The sequence below is a fragment of the Phascolarctos cinereus genome, unplaced genomic scaffold (genome assembly GCF_003287225.1).
Source record: "Phascolarctos cinereus isolate Bilbo 61053 unplaced genomic scaffold, phaCin_HiC Scaffold_2;HRSCAF=192, whole genome shotgun sequence".
NCBI lineage: Eukaryota > Metazoa > Chordata > Mammalia > Diprotodontia > Phascolarctidae > Phascolarctos > Phascolarctos cinereus.
In genome coordinates, this window is record NW_027555625.1 from 342,166,504 (window position 1) to 342,184,451 (window position 17,948).

General features: G+C 40.8%; 1 protein-coding gene across 1 annotated transcript in view; it reads left to right on the forward strand.

Annotated features, from left to right (window-relative positions):
- Positions 1 to 681: 681 nt before the first annotated feature.
- The window catches only part of SPOCK1 (SPARC (osteonectin), cwcv and kazal like domains proteoglycan 1), a 745,062-nt gene continuing 727,795 nt past the window's right edge, over positions 682 to 17,948 (forward strand). The window contains 2 exon segments of the mRNA XM_078150357.1: positions 682 to 1,056; positions 1,661 to 1,825. Coding sequence (XP_078006483.1) covers positions 1,661 to 1,825 — 165 coding nt within the window. The 5' untranslated portion in view covers positions 682 to 1,056.

Below are 17,948 nucleotides of genomic sequence, written 5' to 3' on the forward strand. Positions count from 1 at the left end.
TACAGAAAAGCTCCCTGGTGTCTATTAAAGGAGACACTCTGTGTTTGTTGTCCCAGTAATAACTCACATTTATATGTATATGTTAAGGTTTACTTTGCATCCATTATCTCTATTCCTTGGGGAAGCAAATCTGAGGAAGGCAGTGTAAATTTTCTTACTCCCATTTTTCCTGCTCAAGAAACCGAGGCTCTGAAATGCTGACAGGTCAAAAGTCTCTTGACTAGGAAGTACAATTGGGTCTGGAACCCAGGTTTTCTACTCATAGATCAAGTGATGGGTGTCACTTTATCCAGTACCAGGCATCTGCAGAACGAGGCAGATTAGGATGTCTGGGAGTGAGAGATCCACTTTACCCTGGCCCCAGCAGGCTAACTATGTCAGGTGGAAGTGGGTGTAAATGGACGGCGTGTGTGAGTATATGGGTCGCTGCGTTACTGTGAACATTTGGGGTGGGCGCACAGCACCTCTATCTACCCTTTTCCATCCCTATCTTCCCTTGCGTTTTTTTCTCTCCTCTCTTCGCTTTTCTTCCCCGTCTCCCAACAACCCGTGTCTTGCCTCTAAGCACTGCCTGTCTCTTGAGCCCCAGATCTGAGCGGCCCATCTGAGCATGTGCAGGGCCACCTCTTCCAGCCCCTTTGTAGGCTGGCAGGCTTCACGAGCCTGTGGCGGCTGTGGCGCTGGCGGCGCCGGATCTGAGTCCTGGAGCTGGAGAGACGAGCTGGGGGAATCGGCAGCAGGGAGCCAGGGCCAAGAGGGTTGTTCGGCAGCGCGCCCGCCAGGGGGCACCAGAAGTTGCCTCTAGCTCTCTCCGCAGCACTAAGGAGACTGGTACCAGACCCAGGCTGGCCTCACAAAGCAGAGGGAGGGAGCGCAGTGAACAGCCAGGGAAGGAAAGAGCGGGCGAACCAGCTAGAGAACGAGAGATCATCAAACCCAGGAGCCAGAGTCAGAGGCGGACCTGGGGCTGAAGCCGTAGCTGCTGAAGCCATCGTCTCTGGAGCAGGTGCAGCCAAGAAGCAGGGACTCCCGCCCCACCACGGGCTGCCCCCCAAGGTACGTGACCCTTAGTTCTCGCACCCTAGCTTCGCTCCCTGGAGACGCTAGATAATGCAATTTTGGCTTACTTGGGCTCTTTCTGGGATCCCCAACTTCCTTCTGGCTGGGGGTAGGGAAGGTGGAGGGGAGCGTTCTGGTAGAGGGGGCAGGTCATACTACTAGGCAAACATCACCTGGGGCGGATGAGGAAAGCTGCTGCAAAGAGGCTCTACCTTTCTAGCTGCACTCCTGCTGCTAAGTGTGGGAGCTGCTAGAAGCGCAGAGGATGGGAGAGCCCCCCCCCCCCCCGGCCAAACTCGAGTGTACTCTGCAGCTCAATCTGACTGCTACCTTACAGTAGACTCTGTTTCCCCAATCCACACTTCTGTGTAACCTCTCTTCCAACACGGCAGCCTAGGTCAAGGTCTGTGATGGGGTATCCCCAAACACGCAAACATGCAGATAACAAAACAAGGTCTGTACCTCTTAATAAAGCACCTGTCCCATAACACCCCTAACATCCCCCCCCCACATTGATAAACTGTCAGGGACAGGCATGCGGATCTTGTGCCCCATCTCTCAAGGCACACTGATCTGTCCTGTAACCCCCCTTGCTCTGCAGATGCCTGGCATCATGGTGATCCTGGCGTGGTGTTTCCTACAAGTGGACAGTCGACGCGCGGAGGTGCTCACCGGCCACAACAATGGCAATTTCTTGGACAGTGACAAATGGCTGAGCACTGTCTCCCAATACGACAGAGACAAGTACTGGAACAGATTCCGCGATGTGAGTGTTATACTCTAACCTGGGATACTGGGGGATCAAGGGGTGGTCTCCTTTGGGGTGGGAAGGGGAGAATGGAGAGATGTATTATTAGATGAATAAGTTGATCTGAAGGAGTATGTTTATTGGTGATGGGGTAGTTGGGGGATTGGGCAGAATTGTGGATTTATTGTGAATTATTCAGTGCAGATAAAATTGTCTTACCCTCAGGGCCCTTGGTGCTAGTGGCAATAGTAGGCTGGGTAACATGCAGTGACTACAATTTTGTTGGAGGGTAACTTTGGAAAGAACTTTGTTAGCTTGCTATTCCTCTAGATATTAATTGTCCAGACATGTATTAGGAGTAACAAAGGAATGATTGCATTGATGAGGGGGAGGAGTGCCTTGCAATAACAACAACAAAAACTGAGGAGCAAACTCAGCTTCCTAATATAAGAGAGTCTGTAATAGGCTCAGTAAGTCTTCTGACACTGATGGATCATTTTGGGAAGCAGTAGAATGAAGAAGGCTTCATTCACTGAGGGTGATGTATAATGCCTATTACATGGGTTATAACATCAGAAGACTGCTGTTGATTCTTCAGGGAGAGTGAGTCCTGTTCATTTATATAGCAAACCAGGTGTTAAGTCATGTTTCCGGGAGGCCCACTTCCTTGGATCTTGGAAACAGAATCTGTCACTAGAAAGTAGGGTTTTGAGGCTCCATCTCTTTCCCATAGCCAGAACTGGAAGCAACAGTTCATAGAATTGCGTTTTGCTGAGAAGGGACAAGGGAAGTGGAGTAGCAGGGTCACCTCAAAGCCTGTTATTTTCATGCATGAAAGAGTGTTTGGGTGGGATGACTTGTAATTAGAACAAAGGAGAATACATTAAGCTGGTGATCCCTATGGTATAAGAAAAAATGAACATAATAGATAATACTTGAATACTGGGATGTGAGAAATTTACTTAGTCTTTCTGTGAAAGAGAGAAGGGCAGACTGTCAGAACTGTGGCGAATGCTCCCCTGTCAATCCATCTCAAGAATGTGGAAGGAACTCTGTCCAACCAGCTTCTCAATGATGTTAGCTCTTTCTGCAGTTTATTCTTTCTGGTGATTGTCTTGTTGGTCAGTTTGTAACTACTGAATCCTCCCTAAATGGGAAAAACATAGTGATGGTGCGGATATTTCATTGGCCAAACATTAGGGACTGACAAACTTAAGAGACTTTGAATTGACCTGTTAATTCAAATTACTGGAAATTCTTAAATAGGTTCTTTTGCCTTGATCACGTCAGACTTCTCTGTGTATGAGAGATATGTGGATCTCAAGTCTCCAACATGACCAGAATTTTGGAGGGAGAGAGGGAGAGGGAGAGGGAGAGAGAGAGAAGAGAGAAGAGAAGAAAAGAGAAAGAAAAAGATGTGTTTCTACCCCAGTTGGCAGTTCCCAAACTAAAAGGCAGGCTCTCATGGCATCTTTTAAAGCCAGTTTGATACCCAAGTTTTCTGAACTCCTTTTGCCAGTTCCTGGCTTGAGTCTTGGTGCCAGTCAGACCCAATTCAAATCCTATCCTTTGATGTCTTTTTCTAGAGGATCTTTGGCTTAAACTACTCAATGTGTTTAGTGATCATAAACTGCCAAATTTAATTAGGAACTTTCATCTGTTTCAACATAGATGAGATTTCTATGGAATAAGATTTCCCAAGGGGAATGATAGTCCCAGTTACTCCTGCACTGCACTTCAGGTGTTAATCCTAGCTATTCCCTTCTTTTTCACTTACAGAAAAAATAAGATCATAGCTTACAGAGCTGTAAAGGAACTTAGAGGTCATATAGTGCAGGAGCTCATTTTACAGAGGACATTAAGGGACAGAGAAGGTAAATGATTTTCCCAAGGTCAAGTAAAGTAGCACAGCTGGGATTCAAATCCAGGTTGTCTGACTAAATCCAATTGGCCTTTGGATTACTACTCTGGCTGAGCATCCTAGCTCTGTCTTTGGGTGGGTAGGCATTGTATTTGGATCCAAATTGCTCATTTTGCATTTATTTACCAAAATGAAGTTAAAACTTAAAAAGATTGTTGGCTTATTGAGTACCAAAAATTGGAAGAAAGGATAAACAGCCTAAGGTTTGGAAAAAATTTTTTGTTAAAAATTATTTTTTTAAAAAAGAAAACCTTCAAAAGCATTTTTCATTGCAGATTGGTATAGTGAAAAGAGGACTGAGTTTCAAATCAGAAGACCTAGATTTGAATCCTGGCTCTGTAATTTGCTAGTTGTGGGACCTTGGATACTTCACTTTACCTCATTAAGCCTCAATTTCCATATCTGTCAAATGAGGATAATTTTTCCACTACCTACCTCATAAAGTGTGAGGAAGCCTTTTGTGAACTTTTGGGTGCCATCTCAATATGAATTACCTTCATTACATAGCAACTGGATTCATGTGGACTTGGATGGGTCTTCTGTTCTAGCACGAGAGTGCTGCATCTGCTGGACTTTCGGGTTGCTTAACCATTCCTGTAATTTGCCCATGATTAAAATGTTCCCAGTGCTAAATTTGGCATGGAGAACTGTCTGATTTTGGGTTTAGCTTTGCTGATCTACCTTGGGTTTCTCCTAATCCCCAGATCCCCATACCCTTTCTTGGGAATGAAGAAGACAGTGGATTTTTGCATTATTTTCAAATTCCTGTCATTAGGTGGTCAAGAAATTCAAAGTTGAGGTATACTGTGTCCTAGTATTCTCTCTTTCTCAGAAAGGAAGTTTAGGAATTAAAGTGATCTTTGAAAGTACTGAGACCAATATGTTAGGCTAGACCAGTGGTATCAAACACAAGGCTTGCTTGTAGCCTGAGTAATCAGATTAAAATGTAAATGGGAAATATGCAACAAAATAAATAAAAATACAACAAAAGACAAAATCGCATTTTAAAACTAAGTCAATATGCTGCCTGCAAGGTTCCTTATATACAAATTAGTAGCCCTGTTTCTATTTGAGTTTGACACCACTAGTCTAGCCTTTTTTTTAAACTAAAGTACAGTGCACATGGTAGATGCTTAATAAATGTTTTGAATTGAATTAAAAAAAATTTTTTTTATTTTTTCCATATGCTTTTGAGTTGAAAATTTTATCTCCGTTTTCCTCCTCCCCACCCTCCCCAAGACTGAGCACAATCTGATATAGGCTTTACATTTACATACCCATTAAACATATTTTCACATCAGTGAAGTTGTAAGTACAAATTAAAACCAATAGGAGGAACCATCAGAAAGATGAAGCGAAACTCAACGGAAGGTAAAAATAAGTGATAGCGATTCGACTTCCATAGTTCTTTCTTTGGATGTGGACAGCATTTTCCATCCCAAGGCCTCGGGAGATGTCTTAGATCCTCATAATGCTGAGAAGGGTTCAGTTTAACATTCTTAGTCATTACATAATGTGGCTGTTATTGTGTATAAAGTCCTCTTGGTTCTGCTCACTTCACTCAGCATCAGACCATATAAGTCTTCCCAGGTTTTTCTGAAGTCAGCCTGTTCATCATTTCTTTATAGCACAATAGTATTCCATTACATTCATATACCACAACTTGCTCAGCCATTCCCCAGTGGATGGGCATCCTCTCAATTTCCAATTCTTTGCCACCACAAAAAGAGCTGCTATGAATATTTTTGTACATGTCGGTTTTTTCCCCATTTGTTTGATCTCTTTGGGATATAGCCCTAGAAGTGCTATTGCTGGATCAAAGGGTATGCACATTTTTGTAGCCCTTTGGGCATAGTTCCAAATTGTTCTCCAAAATGGTTGGATCATTTCACAACTCCACCAATAAATTGATTTCTATTTTACTGTTATGCCTTACAAGTTTCTCTCTAATCAGAAAAATGGCTTTCCTTTCTTGACTGTAAAACAATAAATCGGTTATTTTGGTGAGTGGGAAATACTCTTAATTTTCTTAAAATAAATTGTAAATAATGTTAACCCAAAACTTGCTAGAGTATTTCAGCATTTATATAAAAAACCCATTTGAATCACAATTTAGGGATTCACAATAGAGAACTTACATTTCAGTCATAAATTCAGTCTCAAATTAATTTACAATGTCATATATTTCTGTAAGTTGGGGGAAAGATTCCACCACCATCCCTTATCTGTGTTCCCTTCCAACTTGTTCACAGTTTAAAAACAAAAAGAGACCTTTTTTACCTCAAGTAAAAATTGTATCTTAACTTTTTCTCTTCAGGGCAAAAAAGCTTGGTCAGCCATTCCCCAACTGACGGGCATCCTCTCAATTTCCAATTCTTTGCCCCCACAAAAAGAGCTGCTATGAATATTTTTGTACATGTGGGTCCTTTTCCCATTTGTTTGATCTCTTTGGGATATAGCCCTAGAAGTGCTATTGCTGGGTCAAAGGGTATGCACATTTTTGTATCCCTTTGGGCATAGTTCCAAATTGTTCTCCAAAATGGCTGGATCATTTCACAACTCCACCAACAATGTATTAGCGTTCCAATTTTCCCACATCCTCTCCAACATTTATCATTTTCCTGTTTTGTCATGTTGGCCACTCTGATAGGTGTGATGTGGTACCTCAGAGTTGTTTTGATTTGCATTTCTCTAATCAATAACGATTTAGAGCATTTTTTCATATGACTATAGATGGCTTTAATTTCTTCATCTGAGAACTGTCTGTTCATATCCTTTGACCATTTATCAACTGGGGAATAGCTTGAATTGAATTATTTCTAAAGAGGCTTAAAACCCAAGACTTTGAGGTATTTTAGTAGTTTTCTTAAAGTTTGAACTCCAAGAAAAATGTTTAGGGATAATTATTCTTATTATTATTAATGATTCTAGCTAACACTTATATAGGGTAGCTAGTTGGAAGAGTGAATAGAGTGCTGAGCCTGGAGTCAGGAAGACTTTTCTTACTGAGTTCAAATCTGGCCTCAAACATTTACTAGTTGTGTGACCTTGGGCAAGTTACTTAACACTGTTTGCCTCAGTTTCCTCACCTGTAAAATGAGCTGGAGAAGAAAACGGTAAATTACTCTAGTATCTTTGCCAAGAAAACCCCAAATGGGGTCACAATGAGTCGGGCACAATTGAAAAATGACTGAACAATGAAAACATTTATATAGCCCATACTATGTGGTGGGCACTGTGCTAAGTACTTTACAATTTCTCATTTTTAAATTTACAAATTCTCATTTAAAATTTATAAAAATTTCATTTGATTCTTCTAACAAGCTTGGGAGGGAGGTGCTATTATTATCCCCATTTTACAGCTGAGGAAACTGAGGCAAATAAAGGTGAAATAATTTGCTTAAATTCAGTAAGTAAGGGTCTGAGGCTTGATTTGAACTCTGAGTTTCCTGACTTCAGACCTACTGCACCACCTACCTGCCCCTAGGTTTCCTAAATGTCTAGTGGAGAGAGATTGTAACAGGTCATCCTTCTCTGCATTTTTGCATTTGAAGGCTGCTACTAACTCCCCTTAACCATTTTTTGTTTTGTCTTATCTTGTTGAGCACCTATGAGAGGCATGGTGGGTAGAGGCATAGAAGGATTATAAATTATAAATGTATGGATTATAAATCAGATTTGGGTTTGAGTACTAATTCTTCCAATTCCCATCTATGTGACAATGGGCAATTCACTTAACCTTTCTGAGCCTCTGTTTCCTTATCTGTAAAATAAGGATATTGTTATTTTTTTTTTGGTGAGGCAGTTGAGGTTAAATGGCTTGCCTGGAGTCACACAGCTAGTAAGTGTTATGTGTCTGAGGTCAGATTTGAATTCAGGTCCTCCTGACTACAGGGCCAGTGCTCTATCTACTGTGTCGCCAAGCTGCCCTGATATTACTTCTTAGAATACTTCCCTTACTATATTGTTTTAAAGAAAGAGCTTTATAAACCTTTAAGTTGCTGGTTCTTACAACCCAGGTATCTTCTAATCATGTAAGAATTGTGTAAACCAGTGAACTTTTTTCCCATTCAGGTATTTGCCAGACATGGTGCAAAAGGGTATATTATGAGTATGTGTAACATAGGATTTTTGTCTCTTTCAGAGAAGGCAAAAATAATGGCTACTATATCATTCTATTAAATTCTATATAATTCAATTGAATCAAAATTTATTAAATACCTTCTATGTAGTGGTTATGTGCTAGAGACACAAAAATAAAACTGAAAACAGTTCTCCTCATGGAGATTGTCATCTATATAACATTTCATATAAATGTGAGCTATTATGTGTGAGGGTCAGTGTGGGATACAGAAATTCTAAGACATGGCCCCTGCCCTTTAGAACTTACAGTCTAGTTGGGGGAGATATGAAGTAGATGGTCTGCGCCACACAAAATGGATGACTAACGGTCCACTACAGTAGCACAACTGCTACCAAGTAGCGCATGATTAATCATATCAGACAATACATGTAACAGACAACAAATGTAACAGAAGTAACTGGGGTTAACCTTTCTGACTTCACAAAATAATAATTGAAATAATGTGATTGATATTAAGTATACATTGGATGTATTAAGGCTCATTCAGAGCCTCATACCAGATACGGGTACAAGTAAGCAGTATTTGTTTGGTCAAAGGAAGCCTGGTCCTTACAAACTAGCTGTCTTCTAGTCACGTGAGAGCTATGTAAATCAGCGGGCTTTTTTTCCCACCCAGACATGGTACAAGGGTATATTATAAAAACGTGTAACATGGTATTTTTGTCTCTCCAGAGAAAGCAAAAACAGTGGCTACTAAATGTCGGATGACCCTCTGAAGAAACTTTTTGTCTTAGGGTGGGCTCTCATTGTATTGTTCACTTCACTCTGATTGACCTTAGCATTGCAGGATCTCAGATTTAAAGGCGTAAGGGTACATAGAGGTCATTCAGTTCAACTTCCTCCTTTTACAGATGAAGAAACTAGAACACCATGAGTCGGGGTGATTTGTTCAACATCAGATAGATAGTAAGTAGTAGAGCCAGGATTTGAATACAGATCCTCTAACTCCAAATCCAGCAGTCTTTTCATTGTACCACACAGAGGCGCATTTAGAGAGGCCAGGAGAGTTACTTTGCCATCAGTCTCTAAGCAAAACCTAATGAAAGAAGGGGCAGCTCGGTGGTGCAGTGGATAGAGTGCCAGGCCTGGAGTCAGGAAGACCCATCTTCCTGAGTTCAAATCTGGCCTCAGACACTTATTAGCTGTGTGACCCTGGGCAAGTCACTTAACCCTGTTTGCCTTAGTTTCCTTATCTGTAAAATGAGCTAGAGAAGGAAACGGCAAACCACTCTGGTATCTCGGCCAAGAAAACCTCAAATGGGGTCATGAAGAGTCAGGCACAACTGAAAATGACTGAACAACAACAATGAAAAAGGCACCATGTGAGGGGAAGAAAAGACTTATTACTGTTTTGGATTATTCATGTTCTTGGGTCTGTCCATTATTCCAGATAATCAAAAGTTGTCTGGCTTTTGAATGAATCCTTTTCTGTGAAACTGGAAATCTTTTCACAGACACCTCTAGGCATCAGCTCCAATCTGAATCTGGAAACAGCTTCCTGGAATTCTTCTTGCTGTGGGGGTGAAAGATCAAGGCTCATCTTCCTTCCATTGATGAAGTCCTGATTTTATGAAAATATTCCCCTTGATTAAACCCAACATGAATGACATGTTCTTTCTTTTGCACACATTCAAGAGGCCCTGACATTTAACTCCAGGATAATTACCTTTAAAGGCTTAAAGAGTCAGAAGCATGGAACTTGCTTATGAGTGACCTAGATTTGTAATTCTAATGAGGCCGTAGGAACTGGCTGGGTTCCATTCCTCATCCCACAGGCTGTGTAGGATTTGTCCATCTCAGCAGTAGTCGATCTGGAGAGGGTGTGAGGAGTCTGAATTGCTCATTTGATCTCAGTATCTCAGCTGTAATGAGTTTCAAGGGCAAGTGTGGTTTACTGATTAAAATAGTGGTTCCATTGAGGCAGTGACAAGGGACATGGCAGAGCTCAGTAGATGAGTCATTAATCTGTCACTGCTGAAGTTTAGCTTGTATTCTAGAGTAGCAGAAAATCATTTTGATTAAACAGGTAGAAGGCAACTTAAATGAATTTTGTGATCTTAACTCTCCTTAATGAACCCACTATCTTTAATCCCCTTTACTAGATGACCACTGATAGAAACAATTATTTCAACAGAACCGTTATTTAAGACCTTAGAGTTGACACGTTCTAAAGTCATTCTTATGTTAAATATGCTCTTATTCTTTTTGGCTTATCCTTGTAAGAATAAAGCTATGTTTCTGCAGAAAGGGCATGTTGGTGGCGCTCAGCTCCCAGGTTTGTAGCCAGATCATCTCCTGAAGGAGAAGCAGAAGAGGAAAACCTTTTAAGGGGATAATGTGTTGCTATGGGAAGAGTGCTGGATTGGAAGTCACAGGACCTGGGTTTAAATCCTAGCTCTGCCACTTTTTATCTCTATGGCCTTGGATGAAGTACTTAAACTTTCTGGGCCTCAGTTTCCTCCTCACTTTTAAAATGAGGGGACTAGGTTCTTCCTAGTTCTAAATCCTGCAATTTTGTGAAAGATGTGTCTCTGTCAACCCATGTATATCTTAGAAGCCTGGGCTAGAGAGACCCATTGAGAAATCTTGTAGTTCGTTACTCTACATTTGAGGAAGCCTCAGATAATAATAGTAATAATAAGAGTGGCCATCTCTATAATGCTTTATCATTTACAAAGCTCTTTCTGGTCTCAGATCTGGGTAACCTTCAAAAATCATCTGACTTTCCAATGTTCTAGGCAGCTCTCTAAGACTGAGTTGCCTAGAAGGTGCCAGCCTTCATTGGCAGAGGGAGTTTCTTCTTTTGGAAGTTCTTTTGTACCCCTGAAATCATAGGTCCAGCCCCTAGCCCTATTGCATTTGGTCTTCACAACGTCAGGATAAAGTAGGTACCATAGGTATTTTCACACCCTGTTTTACAGATTAGTAATCTGAAGCCTCGGTGCTTGCTCAAAATCACACCCTGGTCAAGGTCAAAGGCAGAATTTGAACCCATGCCTACCTGATGCTAAATTCAGTGCTTCCCCTTCCCCCCAACCCCCACTGTATCAATCTGCCTATAATGCTAACTCCTCAGGGATAGGGAACCTCCCAAGCTGGGCATTTTTATATTCCTCAGAGTACCTGCTGTAGGAAATCACACATAGTAGGGTTTGTTGAATGACTGATTGAAATGTCCCAAAGAGCCATTTTTGAAACTTTTGAAGGCAATTCTCTAATCTGCAGTGTAAGGAAACAAGTCTTTATATCCTATCTTTATAGCCATCCATTATGCTGGCTTCAGCTTCCATTTACTCTCATTATTTTATTAATAGCAATAAAGATAATGACTCAAATTCCTATAGTGAATGTGTGTAAATTTACAAAACATTTACCTCAAAACAACCTTGCTAGGTAGAGAGTACAGCAATTTTTGCAGATGAGAAAACTGTGTTTGTGTGAGATTAGTGACTTACTGAGAGTCACATAGCTAGTTAGTCCCTATACAGAGCTTGGTTTAAACCCAGCTTAGATTCCATGCCCAGGGTGCTTTTCACTATGCCACATTGTCCCTCACTTTTGCATGTGCAATAGAGACCATCAGATAGGGAGGGGAGGTGATAGCCTGCCCTATTTCTGAGATCTCATGACTCTATGGTGCAAAATCACATCATCAGTGAAATGCAAAAAAGACCTCACAGGTAATTAGCATTAGAAGATCATAGAACAAGAGCTAGACAGGACCTGAGAGGCCATTTAGTTAGAGCCTCTCATTTTACAGATGAGGAAACAGAGGCAAAAGGGGATTCAAGTGACTTGCCCAAAGTTGTACAAGTAATAAGTATCAGAGGTGGGATTTATGCCCAGATCCTCTGCTGAAAAGGTCTCCTTACTTGCTATGATGAGGACCGGCTACTTTGGCTTTCAGGTCAAATTCATGGGACAGAGGATTAACCTTAGAGGCAATTGAGTTCAACCTCCTCATTTTATAAATGAGGAAACTGAGGAACAGGGCAGTTAAGGACTCACACATGGTCTTGTAGCCAATGTTTGGAATTGAGTTTGAACCCACTTCTTTGTGATTCTAGTGGCCTATCCACTAGATTAATGGAATTAAACTCAAATAATAATGGGGGTCATTAATCCTATATAAGGATCCCTGTGGGCTGCATATGGACTAAGTTTTAAAATACAATATTACCTGTATTTTCATTTATTTTATTAAATGTTTTATAGTTGTATTTTAGTCTGGTTCAGGCCACACTTGGGGATTTTGTGGGCCACATGTGTCTGACACTCCTACACTGGACCATGATACCTCTCAAAATTCTGTTGACTTTTGTCAAGGGCTATGAGTTAGTTGTAGGGTTGAAGTAATAATATGGGCAAATATTGACATGTGACTGCTATGCATTTGACAAACCTTTAATACCTTCTCTGCGCTGAGCAGAGAGGCTATGTAGCCTTGTGAGTGGAAAGAAATCTGGCCTGGTCAGAAGAACCTGGCATGCCTCTCCCAGGTACTAGTTGTATGACTCTAGGCTAGTCACAACTTTTTAATGCCCCAGAAACCTCTCTATAAACTACAGAGTATTTGCTGATCTGTGTGGGTAGAGGGAGTTTCCATACCAGAGGTTCCTATGCACCGATGAAATCACAAGTCTTTGACAAAAAATAAAAATGGTGATTACTTCTCTAGATATACAAAACATGGATTCTGTCCTCAAGGAACTTCTAATCCAGGGTTTTAATTTAATTTAATTTATTTTATTATCTTGGTGAAAACAAAAGGTCCAGGGAGTGTGCAGTGTTTCTCTGTAGTGTGTGGGTCTAATTGAATCCCTTTCTAACCAGGAAGGCCAGGGAATCAGCTTGAGTTTTGAACGTCCTTTGTCTTTCTTGGTTCCCCAGCCCAGATTGTTCTCCCATCATGTTTTACGTTCACATTGTATCTCGCTGATAACCAGCATCTCTTATTACTGAGCCTCTCCTGGGGGATTGAATCCAGCTGTGTCTGAAATCCTAGTTATGGGAATGGCTCCCCAGGGGGCCAGTCACGCCTACTAGGCCATAACTGCCTTCATTTGAACTTTCAGCTCTAATGCAATTGCCTCCCTCCTTTGCATCCTAAAAGGTGAAACCTAATCTCATCCCATGGAAATTCAGCAGGGGGCTTAATTTGGAGGTGGGATACTGAGTGCTTTTTAAAGCAAATAATGTTGAGTAACAGCCTGTGTTTTACTAGAACGCTCCATACCCCCACTAACATCTGCACAGCTGGTTTGGTCCTAGTGTTTGCTGTAAGGTAGATATCACTGCCTCTCTGAAAAAGGCTTCCAGGCTCTAAAACACACTTCCTTCTGATTTAAGTCTATATCCTAAATAACCTATAGGTAACAGCAACTTCCATCACAACGACAATATTTTGCATTTCTATATCACTTTCATGTTTACAAAGTATTTTCCTCCCAGCCATCCTGTGAGGTATGTGGTACAAGGAGTATCACCTTCATTTTATAGGTGAGGAAACTGAGACTTAGCAAGGTCAAGTGACTTATCCAGAGTCATTCAGTTCATCATGCTCTAGATATTAGAAGGCTCTTAAGATGACACTAACATTGGGTAGGTCTTTCATTCTCTTCCTTGAATTGGTATCTAATATGCTCTTAGTGTCCTTGGACAAGTCATGGCAACCTCCTTGTGCCTCAGTTTCCCCATCTCTAAGATAAAGAGTTGGACTGGATGGCCTCCAAAGTCTTTTCTGGCTCCAGATCTTTTTAATTGTTGTGAGGTTTTTGACCGGGGCAAATTCAGCATTGTCTAATAAAAGCAGAAAAACCATTTTACAAAAAAGCCCAAACAAATTTGTCACCAAATAACAGAATGCTCGGTCTAGAAAGGACATCAGAGGACATTTACAGTAAGTCTCACTTTATAGATGAGAAAACTGAGGCAAGGTCACACCTGCCATCAATGGCAGAGGCAGAGCCAGAGTCTAGCTCTAGAATCGAATTCTGACCACTTATTTGTTGTCCTTTCTGTTAGTGATTTTTCATGTCACTGAATTTGTCACTTTGCTAAAGAGCTCATCACTACATTTCAAGTAGGCTCTGATTTTCACAACTGCAATTTTCACGTATTGTTTAGGGAGCACATTCACTATGTAAAGAATGTTGAGAGAGAAGAGTTGGGACAGACTTAGTGAAGTGGCTTGGTTTCAAGGTAAATGTTAGTAGGGCATTGCACTGTGAGTTTTCTGAGAGGAGAGATTGCATTTTCCCTTTCTAAGTATTCCCAGCACACTGCCTGGCACATAGTAGGCACTTAATAAATATTTATTGACTGACTGACAAGGGCAGTGGTTGGATTTGAAGTGGTTTACTTGAGCGGTACAGCAAAACTTGCTACACATTGTCTCAAATAAAGATGTTTCATAATAACCTTCTAAGAGATTTTAACCAAACCATTACCTTGTTTTAAGACTACTGTTGCATTTGTCTGGACCTCAGTTGCTGACATATGGAACTGATGGCTTCCTGTAACCTTGTTTCATTGAAAAAAATCATGATTTCCCAGAACCAATTTTATATTGAAAATAATGTTGGTAATAGCAACTTTCTCTCTTTCTCTCTCTCTCTCTTTCTTTCTTTCTTTCTTTCTTGATTTGGGCAACGGAAGTTTGATTGAAAGAAACTGTGATAAAACCTTGTTAGTACTGTATAACCTGTAACAGAATATGTCTCGCAGTGTAGTCTTTTCCCTACATTATTGTTTAGTGGGGGACCAGTGGAGACTGCAGGTGTTCTGGAGGAGTAGAATTTGCTGAAGAAGTGTGTCTCTGTTTCTTTGTGTCTCTTTAAGTCTCTCTCTATACTTTCAGGACACATGAACCACTGAAAAAACAAACATATACCTTACACAAGCCTTGCATTTAGCACTTCTTTCTCTTCTAGCATAATAAACACCACCACCTCATACTGTTGTAAGAAAATGGCAGGTGTAGAGAAGACTAATGGTAGCCCAAGCAGGAATTTCAGGTGTTTGAAAGTGGCCCAGAATCCAGGAGAATTTTAAAAAATCAATTCTAGTAACCAACATGGGTGGTACAGATGGATCATATTTCATTCAGGAGCGAGCAGGCATCTCACTTTGAAGAATCCTGGTGAAATAAGACCGGGGTGGTTTTGTCTTCCGTAATCAGGGCTGTTCCTGAATGCATGGGCAGAGGTCTGCTTTGGAAATTGGAAGTCTATACATGGTCTCAGCTGCAGCCATTTTTCATAATGAGCTCAATGGGGACTCCGAGAATGAAATGTTGCCTTTGAATGGAGATTGGCTTCTAGAATTATATGGGATGCAATTGTTTTTGCTAGTGGCAGTTGGGGGACCTATGCTAACAGAGTGGGGAGAGATCACATCTGTACCCCTGAACTCTGGCCAGTGGCCAGTTAAAGCCCGCTCTAATTCAGATGTGTATTTTGTGTGTGTGTGTGTGTGTGTGTGGGTGATGGATATGTATGTATTGCTTAGCTTGGCATTCAAAGCCTCTCCTGGTCTGGTTCTAGTTTTTCTCTTTTGCTTTATTTCACAGCGCTTCCCCTTTGTGCTCTGTATTCCAGGCAAATGAGACTCCAGATGTCATCCTGCTCTCTTCTGCCTTTTTGAACTTTTGCGGGTTATCCTCTGTGCCTGAAACCCCCTCCCTCCTTTTCTTCATCTGTTGAAATCCTTTTCTTCCTTCATGACCTGGCTAAGGTGCTAATTCCCTCCAGCTTAAAGTCGTCTCTCTCCCCTCAAATTTTCCTGAAGCCTTTTGTCTGGCTTCCTGCTATGTCCTTTCAAATTCAACTCTGTGTTACATTGATGGTGTGTGTGCCACATCCTCCTGATTTGATTTCATGCTGCTTGAGGGCAGGGACCATGTGGTTTGCCATTTTTCCTAGAACAGAACAGGAACTTAATTAATAAAAATAATTGTTATGGTAATAGCTAACATTTATATAGTGCTTACTATATGCCAGGCAGTGTGCTAAATGTTTTACAATTATTATCTCATTTGATCCTCAAAACAACTCTGGAAGGTAGGTGCTATTATTATCATCCCCATTTTAACAGATGAGGAAACTGAAGTTAAGTGACTTGCCCAGGGTCACACAGCTAGTAAATATTCGAGGTTAGATTTGAACTCAGGTCTTCCTGAATCCAGACCTAGTACTCTTCCCACTGTACCACCTCAATGTTGAATTCAAGTGATCCCTTTTATGAGTGGAATTTTCTGGTGGGATCCTGTGTTTTGGTTCTGCATAATTAAAATAGAAGTGAAAAGTGAACTCTTGCTTCAGGGAGCTGTGTCATAGTTTTAAGGACAGGTGGCTGCTCCAGAAACTGTTTTTATTTTTAAATACTCCGACCTTTGGGAAAAGGCTCTCTCTTTTCTTACTTTTGCATATGCCAGTCACACGCCATGGATCTCCAGCTTCTTATTTTATCAGTGCTTTTCTTAGCATAACCGAGCTATTTGCTTGTCCAAATTATTTGTGGCAGATTGGGGAGCTTGGGGCAGCAAACACTTGGGAAATTTAAGGCAATTTATGATGATCTTCAAGGCTTCACAGTGCTTTTTGGGAAGCTGTTGCCTGTAGCTATCCTTTCCCAATGTACAAGTTTTTAAACCAAAATACATTAAAAACATGTTGCATTACCCCGTTAAATTTTCCATAATTCATAAAATTGAATTACTTGAAGCACTTCTGTTAAGGGAGAGCAACGCAGCCTGCCACTGATTGTTTTTTGCTGCCCAGGTCAGAATTTGAGGCCCAAACTCCTAGGATCATAGACTTAGAGCTGGCAGGGATCTTTAGAAGTCTAGTTCAATTGATTCTTTTTTATAGATTTTGAAATTTTACAGATCTTGGGGCCATAGAAAGGTTACTGTAAGTGGCTAGTCCAAAGTCACACAGGTAGTAGTAAGTGGCAGAGCCATAATTTGAATTCAGATCCTCTATCTTCAAACCCAGAGTTCTTTCTACTGTGCCATAATTCCATGGGTTCAAGTCAGTCTAATATATCCAACAAACATTTATTAAGAGTCTTCTGTGTATAGGGAACCATGCTTGATACTTGGATGGAGTACAAAGACAAAAACCCAACAGCCTTGCCCTCATGGAGCTACATTCAGTTGATCATATCATCATCATCATCATCATCATCATCGTCTTTAATTCTCACAACAACACTGTAGGATAGTTGCTATTATTACCCTCATTTTACAGATGAGTACATTGAAATCAAAAGAGGCTAAAGACTTGCCTGCAGCCACACTGCTAGTAAATGTCTAAGGGAAGATTTATTAATTTTTTTGATTACTTATTTATTTATTTTTAGTTTTCAACATTCACTTTCATAAGATTTTGAGTTTTAGATTTTCTACCCTTCCCACTTCTTCCCCCCTCCAAGATGGCTTACAATCTTACATAAGCTCTGCATAGACATTCATGTTAAGCATATTTTCCCATTAGTCATGATATAACGAATAATTAGAACTAATGGGAGGAACCACGAGAATGAAACAATAAAACAAAACAACAAAGGAAAAGGAGAGAAAATAGTATGCTTCCATCTGCATTCAGACTCCATATTTCTTTCTCTGAGTGTGGATAGCAATTTCCATCGTGAGTCTTTTGGAGTTGTCTTAGATTCTTGCATTGCTGAGAAGAGCCGAGTCTATCAAAGTCAGTCATCCTACAATGTGGCTGTTACTGTGTACAATGTTCTCCTGGTTCTGCTCATTTCACTCAGCATCAGTTCATGTAAGTCTTTCCAAGTTTTTTTGAAGTCTGCCTGCTCATCTTTTCTTAAAGCACAATATTATTCCATTATATTCATATACGACAACTTATTTAGTGATTCCCCAACTGATGGGCATCCTCTCAATTTCCCATTCTTTGCCACCACAAAAAGAGCTGCTATAAATATTTTTGTACATGTGGGTCCTTTTCCCATTTTTATGATCTCTTTGGGATACAGCCCTAGAAGTGGTATTGCTGGGTCAAAGGATATACATGATTTTAAAGCCCTTTGGGAATAGTTCCAAATTC